Source organism: Acinonyx jubatus, chromosome D2 (genome assembly GCF_027475565.1).
Source record: "Acinonyx jubatus isolate Ajub_Pintada_27869175 chromosome D2, VMU_Ajub_asm_v1.0, whole genome shotgun sequence".
Taxonomy (NCBI): domain Eukaryota; kingdom Metazoa; phylum Chordata; class Mammalia; order Carnivora; family Felidae; genus Acinonyx; species Acinonyx jubatus.
Genome location: NC_069393.1, coordinates 33067727 through 33090743, shown reverse-complemented (window position 1 = coordinate 33090743; position 23017 = coordinate 33067727). Strand labels below are relative to the sequence as shown.

General features: G+C 37.4%; 1 protein-coding gene across 26 annotated transcripts in view; it reads left to right on the top strand.

The window, feature by feature from the left end:
* Positions 1–23017, top strand: part of USP54 (ubiquitin specific peptidase 54) — a 128394-nt gene that overhangs the window by 68724 nt on the left and 36653 nt on the right. For 24 of the 26 annotated variants that reach the window (XR_008292265.1, XR_008292267.1, XM_053207487.1 and 21 more), the window contains 5 exons: positions 1458–1550; positions 20314–20448; positions 22031–22144; positions 22280–22362; positions 22808–22913. Coding sequence is in view for 24 of the 26 variants with exons in the window: in XM_053207487.1 (XP_053063462.1) it covers positions 1458–1550; positions 20314–20448; positions 22031–22144; positions 22280–22362; positions 22808–22913 (531 nt within the window). In the remaining 2 variants the exon portion in view is untranslated. Of the gene's footprint in view, positions 1–1457; positions 1551–12544; positions 12630–20313; positions 20449–22030; positions 22145–22279; positions 22363–22807; positions 22914–23017 lie in introns of those variants that run through there. The other 2 variants (XM_053207496.1, XM_053207497.1) reach the window with 2 other exon arrangements.

Sequence of the window (23017 nt, the reverse complement as noted above, 5' to 3'; positions counted from 1 at the left end):
CTCCTCTCTGTTCCTCACCTGTTTGTGTGCATGCTCTCTCCCTCTCTCAAAATAAATAAATAAACTTAATTAAAAAATGTTACCCAAGCAAGAGGAACATCCTAAGGCATTAGGCTATATATTACATCATTTATCTTTTAATTAAAGTCCATAGTTTATTCAAATTTCCTTAGTTTTTGCTTAGCATCTTCTTCTGTTCCAGGATCCCATCCAGGATACCACGGTTACATTTGCTTGTCATGTCTCCTTAGGCTTTTCTTGGCTCTCTTTCACAAAATTTCCTTGTTTTTGATGATCTTGATAGTTTTGAGGAGTAGTACTAATCAAGTATTTTGTTGGATGTCCCACTATTGGAATTTGTTTGATATTTTTCTCATTGTGAGACTGGGGTTATAGGATTTTGAGAAGAAGACCATAAAAATAAAGTGCCATTCTCATCATATCATATTTAGGTTACATACTATGAACATGATTTATCACTGTTGATATTACCATTTTTTTAATCTGTTGACATGAGGAACACACATCTCTCAGAAAGGTCCAAAAATTGAGAAATCCAACAAAGACAAAATTCCACACTATAATTCAAGCTTCTAAATAAGGTTTCAAATACCATATGATTTCACTTATATGTGGGATCTAAAAAACAAAACAAATGAATAAACAAACAAAAAGCAGAATCAGACCTATAAATATAGAGAACAAACTGGTGGTTGTCAGAGGGGAGGGTGATGAGGGGGATGGGCAAATGGGTGAAGGGGAGTGGGAGATACAGGCTTCTAGTTATGGAATGAAAAAGTCATGAGGAGGGACACCTGGCTGGCTGGCTGTAGATCATGTGACTCTTGATCTTGTAAGTGTCAGCCCCACCTTGGGTGTGGAGATTCCTTTTTAAAAAATCTTAAAAAAAAAAAAAAGATCTTGGGAATAAAAGGCACAGCATAGGGAATATAGTCAGTGGTATTGTGATAGTGTTGTATAATGACAGATGTCAGCTACACTTGTGTTGGTGAGCACAGCATAACGTATAAACTTGTGGAATTACTATGTTGTATCCCTGAAACTAATGTACATGTATCAACTATACTTCAAAAAGCAAGTTTGTTCCAAAAAAAAAAAAATTGTTTCTTGTGTGGACAATTAAAGTAAACCCTTATTCTGCAGCTTTTAGCCCATAAATTTCCCCTTCAAGATCACATTTGATGTATATTATACATTATTTTGTCTGTGTGACCTTCATTTTCAAAGTAATGTATTTTTCAGAATATAGTCTTCTGTCCCTTGTGTTAGCTAACTCACCCTTTTTGGCATTTGTTTTAATATACTAGAATGAGTTTTCTCTTGGGAATAAAGATATATTCAGAAGTCATTACCTATGTTTGCTTGAATTCTTGAATTTAAGATCAAATGGAGTCTTCTTATAAAGTACTGAAGTATTTCCCCTTTTTTATTGACAGGTTTTATGGCACTTGGACATCTTCCGACGTAGCTTTAGGCAGCTTACCACTCACAAGTGCATGGGAGATTCCTGCATCTTTTGTGCTCTGAAGGTAAGTTCTTCAAATCTGTTTCTTCTCACTACCATTAGGCTGCCAGATGATCAATATTGAGGCAATTTAATCAGGGGATGCTAAAGAATTTCTTACTGAATTATTTGCTTGTGGCTTAGTGCGAAAGATGATGTGATCAGTTTTGCTTGCTTCAGAGAATTGTTACCTGGCTTAGGTAGTCTGTTTTTCTGAACTTTCTTGCCCATACAACTCTATTTAATGTGATAGGATACTACAGAGATGTGCTTAGACTTGGAGTATTTACCTGAAGAGCTAATTCTAAATTTTTATTTTGAAAGAATAAACAACCAAGTGTTTTTAGTGGAATTAGCTATTGTTTGTTAAAGCTAAATTTAACAACAAACTCTTCCTATTGAGAAAAGCCAGTACTAAAATTTTCCCATTCCCTAAATGTTTCCCATTACCACATTTAATAGATTCATTATACCTGTTCTTGACCCCATCATCTGACTCCCAAGTTTTTCATTTCTGAATAAAATGAAACCTGAGGATTCATTTAGAGACAAAGAAAATAGCAGAAAGTGAGAGATTTCTGACTCAGAGATTTTAGGTATGCTACTATAGAGGAAGAACTAGGTTGTATAAAAGGTCCATTTTCTATACTTTATCTGATTTTCCAATATGTAGCTTCTCTGTGTTTTCTTGGTTTGTATGTACAATGGATTATTTATGGCTAGGCAAGTCTGTGTGAGTTCTGATAAACATCCAGAGTCATTTTTCAGTTTCAAGAAGTCTGAGTTCTTGGTTTGTCACAGGGATGCTTGGTTGTGATCATATGTTTGATTTAGTTGCTTTTACATCTTGGAGTAAGAACTGTAACAAAAAATCCAGGAGAATTTCCCAGTTGTATTGGTTATTTGCAACAACTGATTTAAGACGTTTTTTGAGCAGCATCACTTTGGAATTTTAAGTCCATGATGGGCACATATCTTTAGAAAGAGATGACTGAGTCTTCTGAACGTTTTACCACTTGGGTCACAAACATCTTTTTTCTCTTCCCCTTGGAAGCATTGGAACTTTTAGCAAAATATGTATTATTGATTAATTGGGGAGTTTAAATATGAATTTTAATAAAAGCAAATCTTTTACAAGTTGTAACATTTCTGACTATGCCCATTCAGACAGAAGTCCATCCACAAGGGAATTTGGCTTGATTTTCTGAAGGGTACACTGACATTAAGTATCTAATTTTATTTTTAAAATTTTTATTATTTTTATTTATTTATTTTTGAGACAGAGTGTGAGCAGGGGTAGAGGAGGGGCAGAGGGAGAGAGAGAATCTTAAGTAGGTTCCACACCTGGTGCAGAGCCTGACGTGGGGTTTGATCTCACAATCATGAGATCATGACCTAAGCCGACATCAAAAGTCGGATGCTTAACTGACTGAGCCACCCAGGTGACCCAGTCTCTAATTTTAAATGAACCAGAAATATATAGCCCTTTGGCTAGCAAATCGAAGAGAAGTCTGGTTCATGACATTTAAAAACTAAAAAGCCAAAGTAAGATATTTGCTAGAGAAATTTGAATCCTGGAGAAATCCCTGGTAGAAGAATCTCCTGAAACTGGAAACACTCATCTGTACCAGGAAGGGATGATAGACCCCCTCACATGCCTTTGTTTAGAACTGTACCATCCTCTTCATTGACCCAGAGGGGACTCTAATGAACTGATTGTCACAGTCTTGTATTTCAGTTTCCAGAAGCACAAATGGGTAATAGAATATAAATTAGAATCACTATATAAGCCAAAAAAGATGGAGAAAACCAGAGACTTTATGGGACACCTTCTGGATACCCAAGTACAGAAAGGAAGATATTTTTTAACTTATGAGGGCTGAGAATGTACCTTGGGACTCTTTCAGAGAAGCAATTGCTTATGGCAGATAGGTGAATGGGCTTAGGGAATCAAAGGCTCTATTTTGGATCTTCGTAACTCCAAGGAGTTCTACTACTTTCCTCGTCACATCATTGTCTCATCTATCCATTAGGTTTATTTTTCTTCACTGCTTCTTTTGTTATATTTGGGAGTATATTAAAAATTTGATGTTTTTCCCCAAAGTGCTTTTCAGTCCCTCAGTGCTATATAAGTATTAAATAATGAAGCTCTAGTTTGCATTCTTTTAATTATTGTACACTTCATTTGAAACTTATTTTAAATAGACTTATAGTGAGATGGATTAATTTGACAATATGGATGAGCTGAACTTCATTCTAATAGCTGAGAAATTTAAATTGTTAGAATAACCATATTTCTTCGTCCAGCCTGGAGGGCTTTCTTTTCTTCTTTTTTTTTTTTTCAATATATGAAATTTATTGTCAAATTGGTTTCCATACAACACCCAGTGCTCATCCCAAAAGGTGTTCTTCTCAATATCCATCACCCACCCTCCCCTCCCTCCCACCCCACGTCAACCCTCAGTTTGTTCTCAGTTTTTAACAGTCTCTTATGCTTTGGCTCTCTCCCACTCTAACCTCTTTTTTTTTTTTTCCTTCCCCTCCCCCATGGGTTTCTGTTGAGTTTCTCAGGATCCACATAAGAATAAAACCATATGGTATCTGTCTTTCTCTGTATGGCTTATTTCACTTAGCATCACACTCTCCAGTTCCATCCACGTTGCTACAAAGGGCCATATTTCATTCTTTCTCATTGCCACGTAGTACTCCATTGTGTATATAAACCACAATTTCTTTATCCATTCATCAGTTGATGGACATTTAGGCTCTTTCCACAATTTGGCTATTGTTGAGAGTGCTGCTATAAACATTGGGGTACAAGTGCCCCTATGCATCAGTACTCCTGTATCCCTTGGGTAAATTGCTAGCAGTGCTATTGCTGGGTCATAGGGTAGGTCTATTTTTAATTTTCTGAGGAACCTCCACACTGTTTTCCAGAGCGGCTGCACCAATTTGCATTCCCACCAACAGTGCAAGAGGGTTCCCGTTTCTCCACATCGTCTCCAGCATCTATAGTCTCCTGATTTGTTCATTTTGGCCACTCTGACTGGCGTGAGGTGATACCTGAGTGTGGTTTTGATTTGTATTTCCCTGATAAGGAGCGACGTTGAGCATCTTTTCATGTGCCTGTTGGCCATCCGGATGTCTTCTTTAGAGAAGTGTCTATTCATGTTTTCTGCCCATTTCCTCACTGGGTTATTTGTTTTTTGGGTGTGGAGTTTGGTGAGCGCTTTATAGATTTTGGATACTAGCCCTTTGTCCAATATGTCATTTGCAAATATCTTTTCCCATTCCGTTGGTTGCCTTTTAGTTTTGTTGGTTGTTTCCTTTGCTGTGCAGAAGCTTTTTATCTTCATAAGGTCCCAGTAATTCATTTTTGCTTTTAATTCCCTTGCCTTTGGGGATGTGTCGAGTAAGAGATTGCTACGGCTGAGGTCAGAGAGGTCTTTTCCTGCTTTCTCCTCTAGGGTTTTGATGGTTTCCTGTCTCACATTCAGGTCCTTTATCCATGTTGAGTTTATTTTTGTGAATGGTGTGAGAAAGTGGTCTAGTTTCAACCTTCTGCATGTTGCTGTCCAGTTCTCCCAGCACCATTTGTTAAAGAGACTGTCTTTTTTCCATTGGATGTTCTTTCCTGCTTTGTCAAAGATTAGTTGGCCATACGTTTGTGGTTCTAGTTCTGGGGTTTCTATTCTATTCCACTGGTCTATGTGTCTGTTTTTGTGCCAGAGGGCTTTATTTTCCAAGAGAAGAGAAGGGATGCTGAGTAGAAGAGTAAATCTGGGATGGATCATCAGCACCTGGAATGTCTCTTTTTTGTTCGCTACTTTAAAAATATTTGTATAGAATATGAAATAATTTGATTCATCATTGAACTAGTTCTAGTCAGCATAATAAGACAAAAGGAAAGATAAAGATTAGGAAGGAAGAAACAAAGTTATCATTATTTGCAGATGATATGATTGGCTGTTAAAAAAAATCCCAAAGCATCTACTGAGATATCAATAGAACCAATAAGAATTTAGCAGGTTGTTGCCTGTAAGATCAAGGCATAACATTCAATTGCATTTTAATATACGAGCAACTAATAGAAAATGCAATTTAAAAGAAACTTTTAAATAGTAATACAGTATATAAAGTGATATGAATAAATCTAACAAAAAATATATGACATTTATATAAAATCCTCACAAAGACCCAGTATAATGAATAATCACAAAGTGACCATCCTTTAACAACTCTTTAGGTGAAAATAGAATACTGCCTGTACTATAGACATTTGAATCCTCCCTTCTTTCTCAATCACGTCTCCTCCTTTCTCCCAGGGGTAGCCAGTTTTCTAATGTTTGTGATAATCACTTTCTTGTTTTACCTGATAGTTTACTGCCTATGTATCTATTCTTAAACAATTGAATTTAAAATTTACCTGTTTTTGAAATTTATTGTAATTGGAATCATTCTAAATGAATCTGTGTGGGTGTGTGTGTGTGTGCGTGTATGTCTTCTTTAGTGCAGCAGTATGTTAATAAGATCATCATATTGTTATGTGCAGGTTGACTTTGTTCATCTTCATTATCATATGGTATTTCATTGTGTAAATAAGCCAGTTTGTTTATCTATTCTATAGCTGGTAGTCATTTGGATTATTTACAGTTTTTAATTTTTAATGAGCAATATTGCCAAGAACATTCTTATTTATATTTTACATATGCATACATATTTCTCTTGCATATTTGCCCAGGAATGAAATTACTAGAATCATAGGATATGTATATCTTCAGTTTTTTTTTTTTTTAATTTTATAATACCAACTGTTTTCCAGTATTTCCGTATGTTTTCCAATGTGGTGATACTAATGTATATTCTGACCAGCAAGTTTGTCCTGGAAGTTTAGAAAATTTGATTCTGAAATTCTTATGACAAACAGGGAAGAATAGATATGACATTCTTTTTTTAATTGGAGAGAGAGAGAGAGAGAGAGAGAGAGAGAGAGAGAATCTTAAGCAGGCTCCATGCTCAGTGCAGAGCCCCACATGGGGCTTGATCTCACGATCCTGAGATCATGACCTGAGCTGAAACCGAGTCGGATGCTGAACCAGCTGAGCCATCCAGGCGCCCCCAAGACAGAACATTCTTGAAGGATAATAACAAAATGAATGACTTGCCTTGTGTATCAGAGTAGACTAAGTTATGTTTTGGTAGCAAACTAAAATCTCAGTGATAAATATACAAAAGGTTTATTTTTCATTCCCATTACTTGTCCACTGCAGTTTAGTTGGAAACCCTACTGATTATAATCACTCAGGAATGCAGGTGCCAAGTTGACTATTGGCCAAGGCAGAGGGAAAAAGAGCTCTGGAGGTTTTTGCACAGGCAGTTGAATGTTCAGCATATCTCTTCTGCTCAGAGATCACAGACTCGAACTAATCATACGGCTCCAGTGAATCCTAAAAGGGCCAGGAAGTGTGATCCTATCAGAATCCTGGGGAGAGGGAAGAACCAGAAATATTTGGCAAAATTACTAATGACTACGCTACTTTATCAGATATCAAGGCTTATAAAACTATATTAATTAAGACAATGTGCTGTCAACACAGTATGACTAATAAATCATTGGAACAAAATCAAAAGTTCAGAAATACATATGTGGAAACTAGCTACTTGCCCTGTGAATCAAAGGAGAAAGTGGACTTTTCAACAAATGATGATTAGGTTATTGGTTATCTGTATAGAAAAAAGAAAAGTAAATTAGATCCCTATGTCATATTATTACCAAAAGTATGAATTTCAACTGAGCTGAGATGTGAAATGTGAAAGAAAACTTTTTTAAAAGTTTATTTATTTTTAGAGAGAGAGAGATTGTGGGGGGGGGGGGTGCAGAGAGAGAGAGAGAGAGAGAGAGAGAGAGAGAGAGAGATAGAGAGAGAGAAGGAGAGAAATCCCAAGCAGGCCCCATACTGTCAGCACAGAGCCCAATGAGGGGCTTGAACTCACTAACTGTTATCATGACCTGAGCCAAAATCAAGAGTTGGACACTTAACCAATTAAGCCACCTAGGCACCTGGAAGGAAAACTTTAAGTTTTAGAATAAAATATGAAAGAATAGCATGACCTCAGGGATAGACAGGATTTATTAAATAAGACATAAAAAATACTAAAAAGAATTGATAACATTTTACTACAGAAAATTCAAGAACTTCTGTTCATCAGAAGACTCTAGTAGAGGGTAAGACCCAAGGCTACACGCCAGGAGGAAATATCGGCAATAAATTATATATCCCACAAAGGATTGGTATGCAGCATAGAACTCCCCAGAGAACTCCTATAAAGAATAAGTAAAAGATAATGGAGTCAGTGGGAAAATGGGAAAAACACATAAACAGGCATTTCTCAGTACAAGAAACCCAAAAGATCTTTAAGAATATGAAAGATTCTTATCCTCCCAAGTAATCTAAGTAATGTCAACCAGGGATGCCTGGTGGCTCAGTCGGTTAAGCATCTGTCTCTTGATTTTCGGCTCAGGTCATGGTCTCACGGCTTGTGGGTTCAAGCCTCTTGTTGGGCTCAGTGCTGACAGTGTGAGCCTGTTTGAGATTCTCTCTCTCTCTCTCTCTCTCTCTCTCCCTCTCTCTCTCTCTCTCTCTTTGTGCTCCTCCCCCACTTGTGTGCACACGTGTGCATGCGTTTTCTCTCTCTTTCTCTTTCTCTCAGAATAAATAGATGACTTTTTAAAAAAAGAGAAAAAAAGGAATTAAAGTAAATCAATACCCTTTAGAGTAATAGAAAATTTAAAATTGGATAAAATTGTTACTTGAAAGGTGGAATAATAACTTATATACACTTGCTGGTTGGAATATAAATTGATACCACTACTTAGGGAAATATTTTGTCATTACATTTTTCAGGTAAAATTGAAGTAGCATATACCCTACCATTCAGTAATTCTACTCCTAGATACATATTGTAGAAAACTTCCTTGTATATACATATCAGAAGATATATTTGAGAATGTCCAAAGTATTATTTTTGTGATTATAGAAAAATGGAAACAACCCATTCCAACTATAATAGAATATAATAGAATAGGTTTAAAAATTATGGTTTATTCCTAAAGTAAAACACTGTAGTAGTGAACATGAATAACCTGTAGCTACATATATCAGCTTGGATTAATCACAAAAACATTACAGTGAAGCAAGTCACAGAAGATTATATAAACTATGATTCCATTTATATACAAAGTAAAAATGGGCAGAACTAAATAACATGTTGTTCAGGGATACATATATGTGAGAAAGAGGGAATGATTTTCATAAAATTCAGGACAGTGGTTATAACTGGAGGGGAGGAGATTATAATCAACTGGGGAGTTTCGCACTCATTAAGTTTTTCATTTCTTAAATTGGTTGTTGGACACATGGGCATTTCTTTTTATTCTTTGGCTAAATATATACATCATGCTTGTTTTTTATTAAAAGAATTTTTTTTGTACATTTATTTATTTTTGAGAGACAGAGAGAGAACACAAGTGGAGGAGGGGTGGAGAGAGAATGAGACACAGAATCTGAAACAGGCTCCAGGCTCTGAGCTCTCAGCACAGACCTGACATGGGGCTTGAACCCACAAATCATGAGATCATGACCTGAGCCGAAGTCGATGCTGAACCGACTGAGCCACCCAGGCATCCCGACTTGTTTTTTATTTAAAGGATGATTTTTTTTTTTAATGTGTATTTAGTTTTGAGAGAGAGACACACACACACAGAGCATGAGCGGGGGAGGGGCAGAGAGAGGGAGACACAGAATCAGAAGCAGGCTCCAGGTTCTGAGCTGTCGTCAGCCCAGAGCCCAACGTGGAGCTCCAACCCACGTACTGTGAGATCATGACCTGAGCGAAGTTGGCACTCAACCGACTGAGCCACCCAGGTGCCCCTAAAGGAGGATTTTTATTACAAGTATAGGAAAGTACTACAGTCATTTTAGAAAAACACATTGAATTGTAAAGAGAAAAATTGGAAATTGCATCACAGAGGTTGTCATTTCTCTTTATGCCTCCTCTTTGGTCAATGATATTTCTAGTAATAAGTCACATATAGTAAAAAGAATATTTTTTTTCCAGACCCCTAAGTTGCCTCTCTATCTCTAGTATCATCCTATTTCATTTGTTTTAACCTAAGAATGTGCTGGAGTGCTATCTTGAAGTTACTCCTTTCTTATAACCTTGAAGTGGCTCCCAATTATTTCTTAAATCACTTAAAAATATATGCTTATAGGCATTTAAAAAACGTTTCATACTTTTTTTCCCCTTCCTTTCCTTCCTGAGGCACTCTCCATTTCAGCTATGACAGCAGATGGTGTACTTCCTATGACTACATTGCAGATGTTATTCACTTTGCCTGGACCCCTTAGCACCCAAAACAATAACATAACAATAAACAACACATCTCTTTAAAATAAAACCACATCTAGTCCTTTCAGAATTCCATTTCAGAAACATATCTTCTTAATGAAGTTTTAAAAATGTTACCTCTATCTAGAACCATGATTGTTTTACTTAACAGTATTTAGCATGGCTGAATGAGTTTTTGGAAAGGTGGCTCAGCTTTTCTTCCCCGTTGGTATTCCTTATAGTGCTTGCACCATAATATAAATACGTAACTTTTCTGGGTTCATATATTCTTTTAGTAGTCCTTGGATTTTAGTTACAGAGTTTTGTGTACTTGCCTTTTTCTTCACTTTTTTCTTTTTGTCTTTTGTGCTCTCACTCTTGTTCTACTTGAGATTTTCATCGTGACTTTTGGGTTTACACTTTTTTTAGTAGGTCTACTTAATATAGGCTGCTTTATGCCAAATTTAGTTAAGGAAGGGTGAGGTGTATGTGTGTGGTGGGGGTCGGGAGGAGTTGATGATGGGAAGATCTGCTGAAGAGTCAAAGCCTGGGATTCTGTCAAGCAGAGTAGTTATCTGGCATCCTACAATTAAGTTACATGTTAACTTTGTGGTGTCCCAGTGTGGGTGTAATTCAGTATATTTAAGTCCCATTTTTTCTCTGTCTCCTGTTTAAAAATTAGATGAATGTTTGGTGAAGCAAGTAAGAATTCCTTTTTGCTGGTATTTGGTGACCTGTTTGCATTCTTTAATGCTAAGTTTCAAATGTAAAATTTTAATTTCATAGATATTTTTCAAAACACAAAACTCCAAAATTCCTGTATTTGAGGTACTCTATCAGCACTTGCTCATTCTATAAAGTCAGAATTCTTTTACGTTGGAACATAATTGTTTAGCTCTAGAACTCAATGTTAAGAACAAAAAAGAGACACACACATGTTCCTAGATAAATCAAAAGCTAGCCAACTTTCCCTTAATCTAATGTTTTGGATGAAGGATTTGCCCTTCTAAGTCTGGCTGGAAGATGTGTATCCCTGTTTTTTTTTTTTTCTCCACTTTTTACTTTACCTTGCACCAATCTTTAAAATGCTTTTACTGTTAGTCTTATGTAAACACCTTTTCTTTAATGTTTTTACTTTTTCTTCTGCTGTCTGAATGTTTGTCAGTGTTCTTGTGCCTTGTGACCTTCACCAGGTACCATAGTGTATGTTGTATCTAGCGCTTATAATTGCTTTTTGGAGGTTTATACGTAATATTTAGGATAATCCATTTGGTCCTGTAAAAATATATTGGGTTATTTTTCTGCATTACTTGATACTAAGTTGCTAACCTAATTTCAGCCTCAAAATTTTGCATGCAAATTATTAATGATCGCTTTCATTAAAAATAATTTGTCAGTGTGTCTTTCTTCTTATTTTGAGCCACAATGCATTTCAACTCTGACTTAACAAAAAGATTTGTGGGCTAATTACTCTGTCCCTTCTGAATCTCCAAATTTATTCCCATCTAGTGTTACTAAAAGGTATTTCCTGACCTGAACTGTTGTCATGCCTATAGCCCAGAACTCTTATTTATTATTCATATTGAATCTGCCCTTATGTCCCCAGCCCCCAGGGTATGACTTTGGTGTTGGCTTATTTATTTATCTCTGTCCAGGGGAGGAAATCCGTCCTCTGTACTTAGTATGCCACAATGATTTTGTTCTCCTTCCAGGGATTGTACTAGAGGCTTTGCAGTGTGCCAAGATGTAGGACAGAGTGTTTTTTGTTATAGGCAAAGAAGAATGCTTCATTGATTGATTAAATTCAACAAATCTCCTCAATTAGTGATTTTTCTTTTAAGAATGTTAGTACAAGGCATCAAAGCCAGAGAATGGTGGTGATGGTGAGGGGTAGGTGAGGAGGAAATAGGTTTTTGTGTATAAAGTGTCCTGTAATGTAAGTTTGTATCTGTGCAGCAGTAAGACTGTTCAAAAGGGGCAGGAAAGTCTGTGTTCTGCTGATAGCCCATCAGTTAATTGGGGGGGGGGGGGGATTTGAGAATTCAGAGAATAAATACCTCAATATATTTTGTGTGTACCATGTAGCTGTTCCTCTACTGGAAAGCATAAGCACAGGGAGTAAAGTGGTATAAGAAATTACTCATTGCACATTATCAGTCCAGTCCTTTTTTTGGTAGATTATTGGAACAGAAGGTTCTTCATTGTCCTGTGGTCATGGCCAATATCAGAGAAGAGTAAATCCATTATGTTGGACTATTTAAACCAGAAAATTAGGTTTCTAATAGGTTACCTGGAGATTTTAGCTAGTAATCAACAGACTCACATGAGGAAGGTATATCCCTGTCTAATGCAAATATCATTTACTTGAGTTGAACTTCTTTGTTTTGCTTTTCTCTGGGGTATGAGTATATTTGTGTGGTCTTTTGGTTAATCTTTCTTAGTCTTAAAGGCCTATTAGGCTGTACCTAAATATTCTCAACTAATTTAACCATTGATATAACTTGGAAAGTATAAAGTTGAGTCTTTCATCCTTTTTAAAATTTGGAGTTTAGAATTTTACATGATATTCAAATAGAGGGTTATGACTGCAAGGAAAAACATAGTAGATCATCATGATTCTTTCCTTTCCAGAATTTATGGCAGAGCCTGAAACTTATACAATCTCAAAATCTTTGTGCATGTCCAGAAGGGTCCCCCTTTTCATTTCCCCTGTGGGGTAAGTGGTTATGGTATTGATTGTCAAAATTTGATTTAAATACTGTTGGTAATCTCTAAGGTCCTGCATTTTTGATCTTGACAAAAATTAGCAAATTGACTATTATATTTTGTAAAATTTCAACATTAGTTTATGATTTCCTACTAAAAGCAATACCATCCTCTGGTGAATTTGGCCTGTCTCTGCTCTTTGGCTCTCTGTCTAGTGTCTTGAAGTCTTGGTGTTTCTTTCTGTGTCTGTCTTTGTGTGTATGTGGGTGTGTCTCTTTTGCAGAGGTAGCACAAATGAGTGTGATAGGTAGTTTATGATCATCTTTAACTTCACCACTGCAAGTCCAAAGTATTGGGTTATGAATTGAGTGTAAAAAAACCCAAAACTCATGGGGAGATATGGTATCGACAATTGGGTTTACTTAAAGGGACTGATACAGGATATGCAGATAATTTTATAATCCGGAAATCCAGAAGGTAGGTATTTTTAGACATAAGGTTAAAGAATCCCAAGGGAGAAACTAGCCAGCTGTTCTCTGTCTTCCCCAATGTTGGAGCAAGAATTTCTATTAAACTGACTGGATATTTGATGATATTAAGGAATTATTATTACCTTTTTTTAGTGTGGTAATTATAGTATGATTAAATTTTAAACAAAGATTTCTTATGTTTTAGAGGCATATCCAAAATATTTATAGATGAATAATGTCTAGTATTTGATTGAGAATGATCTGGGAATGGGATGAGTGGGTGGGTTGTATATATGAAATGAGATTGGCCACAGTTGTTAAAGATAGATAATAGGTACATAGGAGTTTGTTGTGCTATTTTGTCTACCCTTGTATGTTTGAGATTTTCTACAATAAAACATTAAAAATCCAATGTTACTAGTTTGGATGCCAAAATGGTAAACATTTACATGTTCTTTTCCCCTCTTGAAAGAGAATGTTTGAGATTCTTTTGAACACATAAAACTAGTGAAAATTCTCTTTTCTAGTAGTACTCAAGGAGTAGTAGCTCCTTTATCTTTTTTTCAGAGGGTTGTTTTTACAGACAGGCTTGATTGGTCACACTGAGGCTTACAATTTATTTAAGTCTATGATTTCTAGGAGGTGTGGAGAAAAGGAGTGATTATGAGAGCCAAAATGATGAGAGGTTTGGAAAGCCCGGGTCAAGAAGAGAAACCCTAAGAACTGAGTTAGTAGCAGTGCATAAAATGTATTGTGTCTTTGCACAATACATTTTGTTGGACACCCCCCAGGAATGAGTTGGACTGCTAACTTTCCAAAGACCTAGGGCCCAGAATGCATCACATTTAGCTGTAGCCCTTCTTCTTGACTCCCATCTTCTCTACTCATGACTTTTTTTTAGAAGGCTAAGGCTAGGCTAAGAAATCCTGAGAGAGAAATAAACAGCTGTTCCTGCCTAAAGACAAAAGTCTGTGTTTTAGGGGGGAAAAAAACTGAAGCAACAGCTGCATTTGTAGATGCCAAAGCACAAAGAGTTTCTGTCTCTATGGCACTTTTATCTTATTTACATGGTTTTTACTAATCCAGATAATTATGAGCTCCTGTGGGTAGAATTGTTTGCTACATGATCCAAGAGAAATGGGTGGGGAAGCACCTGCTTTTAGTCATTAAAGTCTTGTTGCTTTTGCACTGCATCCAAAAAAATAGTTAACAGACAAAAAGTAATTTGCCTTTTCCTGAGAATGAAAAGGAAGACCTCTTTGGTTTCACTTTGTGAAGAAGAGCAGAGAGAAACCTCAAAGGTGGGTTTTCTCTGTTAATTGAAATGAAACCATCAGGACCCCATAGGGAAAAATGATTCCTGGGTTTTGGTTCTTCCTGCCCTTTCTCACTCCCTGCCGCAGAACTCAGCAATTGGAAGAATACCAGTTTTTGTTCCTTATTGGTCCTACCACCTGTTCTTACTTCTGAACTAAATGTTCTTGGCTTTCTTTGGTGTGAACAGGATCTCCCTCTGGGAAAGGTGGCAGGAGGGTGAAAAAGGGAGCAGGAGGAGGCCCGTTCCAGCCCTGTGCTCATGTGAGAGGGACACACAGGGGTTAGTGTGCTGCCCTAACAGAGGGGCTTTGTATTACAGCTTCTTCCAGAGCTACAGCTCCACAGATGCATGCTGGGAGTGCTCAGGCTGCTTTATTCCTGATACACTTGCTTTGTCCTAACAATAGCAGAGCAAGACTGATAACAATAATTACAATAAAATAAAGAAGATGCAGGCATTCTGAGTACATTCAGATACTCAGTGTGTATGGAGAAAGTTGCCTGTAATTAAGAGATGAGAAAAGAATATAGTTTGGAGATGTTGATGCCACTGAACACAAGAGTCAGATCTGTTGTTGTATATCGAGTGTGGATATAAGCAGAGCTCTGACTATGTCTTTTCCTTTCTGTGTTGAAACCCTTCTTATCTAATCATGGGAAATCTGCCTCTCTTGAGTAAGCAACAGAAAGAGAAGTGGTTTGTCCTTCTTACCCAGATTTCAGAGACTAGGGAGGTAGTTCAAGGTAGATGGCATTTCTGACGCACGGTCAGTAGCAGACAGGCTCCTTAGTAACCTAAAATATAATAATAATGATAATGATGTTGATGATAATGATAATGATGATGACAGCTAATACTTAGATAAGCACTTATATAGCCAGGCATTAGTCTAAGATATAGATAGACAGGTAGATAGAGAAAAAGATAATTTATTTAATCTGTAAATAACCCTAGGAGATAACTACTATTACTGATCGTTATTTATTTATTTATTTATTTATTTATTTATTTATTTATTATTTAAAATGTTCAAAGTCTATTTATTTTGAGAGAGAGATAGTGTGAGCATGGAAGGGGGTAGAGAGAGAGGAAGAGAGAGAGAGAATTCCAAGCAGGCTCTGCACTGTCAGTGCACAGCCCGACACGTGACTGGAACTAATGAAACCATGATCATGACCTGAGCCAAAAACAAGAGTCAGACGCTACACCAACTGAGCCACCCAGGCACCCCAACCCACTAATCCTCTTTTAAAATTTTGTTTTGTTTTGTTTGTTTATTCTTTGAGAGAGAGAGAGAGAGAACGAGCACAAGCAGAGGAGGGCAGAGAGAGGGTGACACAGAATCTTAAGTAGGCTCCAGGCTCTGAGCTGTCACACAGAGCCCGACACGGGGCTCAAACTCATGAACTGCGAGATCATGACCTGAGCCAAAGTAGAACGGTTAACCGAGCCACCCAGGCGGCCCCACCTGCTAATCCTCTTTTAGAGGTACCTGGGTGGCTCAGTCAGTTAAGTGTCCAGCTCTTGATCTTGGCTTAGGTCATGATCTCATGGTTCATGGGATTGAGCCCCACATATGGCTCTGCACTGACAGCGTGGAGCCTGCTTGGGATTCTCTCTCTCCCTCTCTCTTTGCCCCTCCCCCCTCACTCTCTATCTGTCAAAATAAATTGAAAGAAAGAAAGAAAGAAAGAAAGAAAGAAAGAAAGAAGAAAGAAAAGAAAGAAACTGGGGGTGCCTGGCTGGCTGTCAGTAGAGTATGTGACTCTTGATCTATGGGTCATGAGTTTGAGCCCCATGTTAGGCATAGAGATTACTTAAAAATAAAATCTTAAAAAAAAAAAAAAGGAAACTGAAGACTAGAGAAGTTAAGTAACTTTTCTAAGGTCATAGAAATGGTAAATTTTGGACTGGGGTTTGGGATCCAGATAGTTTGGTTCCATAGTCCATGCTCTTAATTATTACTCTATGCCATCTCTCAGTGGAGCCCTGTCCTTTCTCAAGCAGGGTCATCTGAACCACAGAACACAGTAAGTGCCTTGAGTGACTGTTCTTTTAATTCTCTCTGGATGATAACATAACTACTATTATACATAGGAGAGAAGTTAGTTCATTAGTAATTGTTGATGCCTTAGAGTATTAGGGCTTAATTCTTGAGGGAACTCAGTTGAGAAAGACTAAAGGGGCTGTAGTTTGCAAATATCACATTTGTACAGAACTATCCTGGAAGTCATTTCCCACTGGTTTGTTTTGGAAGCAGTTTTGGACTCTGGACAAAGGACCAAACCTCATCCATCTCTTGCTCTAGAGATAGAGCCTTTGTCAGCACTAATATCTCAGTAATATCTTAGCATTAACAATTGAGAAGAGCAGCAGGTTGGGATATGATAGTGGCCACTGCTTCTTTTCCTACCTTTTCCTTTTTTTCCCTCTTCCTCTGTTTCAAAATCACTTGGTATAGATATATCAGTTGTCCTCTGAGAATGTTTAACTGTGGACCTAGACCTTTCCTTTTGGTGTAGTTTAATGGTCACTAATAGACATTCTTCTATTTCTAGTAACAAATTATGGAAGGTCCTGTCTTGCCTTTACTTGATTTTAAAATAGATTTGTGAAAAATGTCTAGGTTAATTCAAAGTAATTTGAAGCAATTATAATAGATTTTCCCCCAGCTCCTAGCTTATTAAATAATACTAAATATGTATTACTAATACTGTCATCTCCATATCATATGGAATCATTTGTAGGGAAATAATAGCAGGTTACGTAGCAAATTGTTCTTGAGCTGCTGTTGGGATAGATGCTCAATGTGTAAGAGGAGGAACAATGCTAGTAAGAAAGTAGAATGAGGAGAGCCACCTGGATGGCTCAGTCAGTTGAACATTCGACTTTGGCTCAGGTCATGATCTTGTGGTTTTGTGAGTTCTAGCCCTGCATTGGGTCGTGTGCTGACAGCTTGGAGCCTGAGGCCTGCTTCAGATTCTGTGTCTCCCTCTCTCTCTGCCCCTCCCCTGTTCAGGCTCTGTCTCTCTCCCTCTCTCAAAAATAAATAAACATTAAAAATAAAAAAAAAGAAAGTAGAATGAGGGAAAAACAGTTCCAACTTTTAATTAGCAGAATGAAGTTCAATCCCATTTTGTTTTAACCAGTTATACTACCTTAGGAAAATTATATTTTCTTAGGAAAATTTTTCAACTTTTCTAGGTGGTTCTTTATCTGCTTTAAAAAAGAGGGGACTTGGGGCGCCTGGGTGGCGCAGTCGGTTAAGCGTCCGACTTCAGCCAGGTCACGATCTCGCGGTCTGTGAGTTCGAGCCCCGCGTCGGGCTCTGGGCTGATGGCTCAGAGCCTGGAGCCTGTTTCCGATTCTGTGTCTCCCTCTCTCTCTGCCCCTCCCTCGTTCATGCTCTGTCTCTCTCTGTCCCAAAAATAAATAAATGTTGAAAAAAAATTTTTTTAAAAGAGGGGACTTGATAATATTTTTCCTTAGTAAGATCTACCCATATTACATCATTCATTCATCCATTCATCCATCCATTCAAAACTAGTTATTGGTTGCCCTCTATATGCCAGTACCCTTCTAAGGTGTTGAGAGTGAGTAGTAGAGTAGAGAATTAAAGGGCAAAAATTTTTTGTACTCAGACTTAGAGAGTGTAGTCAGACAATAAATAAGTAAAATACGTGGTGTTATAGATGATAATAAGTGCTACAGAGAAAAATAAAACAGGTAAGGGTAGGAGGTTTGGGGAAGTGGGGGTGGAGCTTGCAATTTTAAAAAGAGTGATCAGGAAATACTATATTGAGAGGGTAATTGAATAAAAATTTGGAGAGAGTGAATGACTGAGCTGCTGATAGTTCAAGTAAGATGAGGAACAAGATTTGACCATTCTAAATTGGTGGGGCCTCCTATTCTTAGATCACATAGGTAGGTTTATAAAATGGTCTCATTTCTGGTCTCATTAGTAAGTCTGAAAAATAACCATGTCTTTTTTTTTTTTTTATAAAGAAAGTACTGGTAAGAATTTCAAGTGAGTGACATTCTTTGGTATATTGATATGTAACTCATCATTGAATTTGTTGCTTATCTGAGTGGTTTAGTGAGGATCTGGGCCATGTGATGTCAAAGGAGCATATTCTAATTTATGTTGGGAAGGTCCAATACCACTTGAGAAGTACTCATCAAACCAGGTGCCACTTGTTGCCACTCTCTGTTTCTATTCTCTGAACATCACATTCATCATTGGTTCAGATCAGGTAAAGATGCTGAAGATGGGTAATTTGATCACATTAAAATTTAAAAACTGCTCCACATAAAAGACACTAGAAGACTGGGAAGAAGATATTTGCCACAAATCATATTTGCAAAAGACCCAGAAAAACTAGATGTAGTTTGAAAGACTAAAATTAACTAGTCCAACTGTATTTATTAATTGCTGACAAGGATAAGGGGAAATTTATTTATATTCATCTGTTACTGGAAGTATAAGTTGACATAGCCTCTTTATAATAGCAAAAATTTGAGACTGCCAAAATTTCAATTAAGAAATGGATAAATATATGTTGTATAGACCTGGTAAAACACAATACAGCAGCAAAAAGGGATGAACCGTGTGTGTGTGTGTGTGTGTGTGTGTGTGTGTGTAAATTATGGATAGATCTCAAAAATAATGCTGAATTTAAAAAAGTAAGTCAGTGTGATACTTTGTATACAAACAAAAAATGCACATAAAAGTGCACTATGTATTATATAAGAATACGTATATACACACACATATATAGACACACACACATATGAACACACTTACACATATACTTACACATATGTATACAGAAGCATTAAAAACAGAAAATTGTGCAACAAACTCATGATAGTGAGTGGCTGGTAGAGAGTGGGTGGTCTTAAAAGGGACTTTATCTTTTTTTTTTTTGAAAGAGAGAGAGCTTGGGGCGGGGGACACAAGTAAGGGAGGGGCAGAGAGAGAGAGAGAGAGAGAGAATCACAGGAGGGCAGAAGGAGAGAGAGAGAGAGAGAGATAGAAAGAGAGAAGCGGGGCTCACCCAAAGCAGGGCTCAAGCTTACCTGATGTGGGACTCAAACTCATGAATCGTGAGATCATGACCTGAGACTAAGCCAAATGCTTAACGACTGAGCCACCCAGGTGCCCAGGACATTAGCTTTATATGTAGATTGGGATTAAACATAATGGAATGTTTATTTCTGGGTATTAGACAAGTAGATATTTGTTATATTATTCTTTGTACTTTCAGTAATTTTATTTTTTTATTTTTATTTGAGTAATTAAAAAAAAATTTTTAATGTTTATTTTTGAGAGAGAGATAGAGTGCTAGCGGGGGAGGGTCAGAGACAGAGGAGAGGGAGACACAGAATCTGAAGCAAGCTCCAGGCTCTGAGCTGTCAGCACAGAACCCAGTGTGAGGCTTGAACTCACAAATCATGAGATCATGACCTGAGCCAGTCGGATGATTAACCGACTGAGCCACCCAGGCACCCCTTGAGTAATTTTAAATTAAAAGAAGGGGCTAAGTTTAATAGGATGAGCCCCCAGAGAATAATTTACCAAACCATTTATATATAATTTGCCTTTATTTACTGTGAATCATCTACCTCTATCTGTGTCAGAGGAAATGAGGTACCCAATTACATTAACTCATGACAGTGGTCTATGACAGATGGAAGAGCAAGGATCCTTACTAGCACAGATTATACCCTTTATTCTGACACTTGATTTTTTACTTTTTTAGTACTAGCTGCAAGCAGATCAACTCATGGAAAATACGTTTGGTTCCAATGTTATAAGCATGGAGATGCTAGCTTGACAGATTGGGATGTATAGAAGCTTAATAACATCATTGTGTTTTTTCCCTTGTCTAACCTCTTTCCTACAGGGAATCTTTAACCAGTTTCAGTGTAGTAGTGAAAAAGTGCTTCCATCTGACACTCTCCGCAGTGCTCTGGCAAAGACCTTCCAGGATGAACAGCGTTTCCAGCTGGGAATTATGGATGATGCTGCAGAGTGCTTTGTAAGTGTTGGCCTCTGGCCCTCTCTGATATGGGGTGAGACTGTTGATGGTCTCCATCAGGGACTAGGTACTTTACTGTAGTATTTACTCTGTCCCTGGTCTCTCAATTAGAGCTAGGAATTTCCCTAGTTTCTCAAAGCTCTGCTAATACAGTAGGAATTGTAGAATAGGTTTATTCTTTCTCCTTTGGGCTTAACAGTAGTTTTGTGCTTGCCATGGCATAAAACATTGGTCTCACCTTCAAAGGAGACAGGACTCATTAAAATACAAATTGCTGTGTCACACTCCATTGAATTTCTGATTCAGTAGGTCTAGATTAGGGCCCGAGAATATCTAGCTCTAACAAGTTTCCAGGTGATGCTAATACAGATGCTGCTGGTCTGGAGACCATCACAGTTTATGAACTCCTACATTACTAAAGATAATTAAACAGAATAACTGAGTCCCTAGCACAGGCGTGATGTGCTATTTAGATAGCTAGATTGCTCGCAGTGACTTTTAGTAGAAGACTCTTCTGAACTCTGGGTTCTCTCAGTCAACCTTCAAAAGACTCTCTGTCTTTAGACTCTTTCTGCTTGTTGTTAAAAAAAGTTCGAGAGTGATATATATTCTATTACAGGGCAAAATGTCACCAAAGTCAGAGGTACTCCTGACAAACTGGATTACTTATATATTGCTGGTGGAAATGTAAAATGATATAGCCACCCTGGAAAACAGTTTGGCAGTTTTTTAAAAAACTGTACTTGCAAATTATCATAAGGTTCAGTGGTTGTGTTCTTGGACATGTATCCCAGAGAAACTAAAACTTATGTTTATAAAAAACCTGTACATGAATGTTCATAGAATCTTTATTTATAATAGCCCCAAACTGGAAACAACCCAAATGCCTTTGATGGTAAATAGTGAAACAAGATTTGGTACTTCCATACCATGGAATACTATTCAGTAATAAAAAGGAATTACTGATTTACACATCAACTTCAATGGATCTAAAGGGAACTATGCTGAGAGAAAAAACACAGTATCAAAAGGTTATAAACCATATGCTCCCATTTATATAACATTCTTAAAATAATAAAATTATAGAGATAGGAAAACAGATTAGTGGTTGCTAGGTGTTCGGGTTGGAATTGGGTGGAAAAGGCTATGAAGGAATAATATAAGGGAACCTTGTGATGGAACAATTTTCTTTCTTGATTGTGGTGGTTGTTATATGACTATACATCTGATAAAATTGCATAGAGTTACACACACAAATAAGTATATGTAAAACTGGTGAAATCTAAATAAACTCTGTAGACTGTGTTGATGTCCATTTCTTGGTTTAGATAGTGTACTATAGTTATGCAAGATGTTACCATTGGAGGAAACTGGGTGAAGGGTACATGGACCTCTTAAACAATTTTTTTGAAACTTCCTATGAATTTATAATTATTTCAAATTAAACAGTTTTTTAAAAAAAAAATCAGAGGTATTCCTACCTTCCAAGAGTATTACTGTTTCTCTGAGTAAACTGCCTACCAATTTGTGCATTTTTCTATTAAATATCATTGATATGCTGCTTTTATTCTTTCCTTATTAGGAAAATCTCTTGATGAGAATTCACTTCCACATTGCTGATGAAACCAAAGAAGATATATGTACTGCCCAACACTGCATCTCCCACCAGAAATTTGCAATGACGTTGTTTGAACAGGTGAACATTATTTCTATTTTCATCACTTCTTTTCTTCTTCAAGAACACTGTATCCAGGGATGTGGGTTATCAGATGGGTGTCAAAACAATTAATGACTGTGGTTACTTGGTTTTGCTTTTTTACCCCGGTCCCAGTGTGTATGTACCAGCTGTGGTGCCACTTCTGATCCGCTGCCTTTCATCCAGATGGTACATTACATCTCCACCACTTCCCTTTGGTGAGTCTTAAAGGTTCTCTATTTGTACCCTTAGGTATTCCTTCAAGTGATAAGTTTCAACTGACAGCATCCAAATAGCTTATATCCTTATTGTTAAGACAGTGTTATATTGTAGGAACTCAGAACAATAATTTTAAAATAATTTTTGTTCTTCTTCCTTCCTTCCTTCCCAGTCCTCCCACCTCACCCCCCTTTCTTAGGTTCAGTTGTGGTCAGCAAGGTGGGAGGAGAAATGGGGATTCTATGAGCTTTGGATCTGGGGACGGGCAAAGGTGCTCATTGTGTTTGGGACACTGAGACTGGTCAGGACAAGGGGCTTTGGTATAGTGGGCAGAGGAAGAAAATCAAACATGTGAGTTAGGAGTTTGCATGAGTAATCTATTTGATTTAGTTATAACTCTGTGTAATTCCTACCATCATACCCTTCCATTCCCCCACCTTGAAGCAATCAGGCTATTTGTATGCTGGAAAGACGTGAAAAACCCTCACCAAGCATGTTTGGTGAGCTGCTGCAAAATGCCAGCACCATGGGGGATCTGCGGAACTGTCCGGTGAGTTAAGTCAGAGGTGGGGTTCAGAGTGGAGAGGGGAGCCCTCGGATTAGGGAATTGAGGCAGAGCCAGTGGGAAATATCTCAAACCAGCCTTATATATGT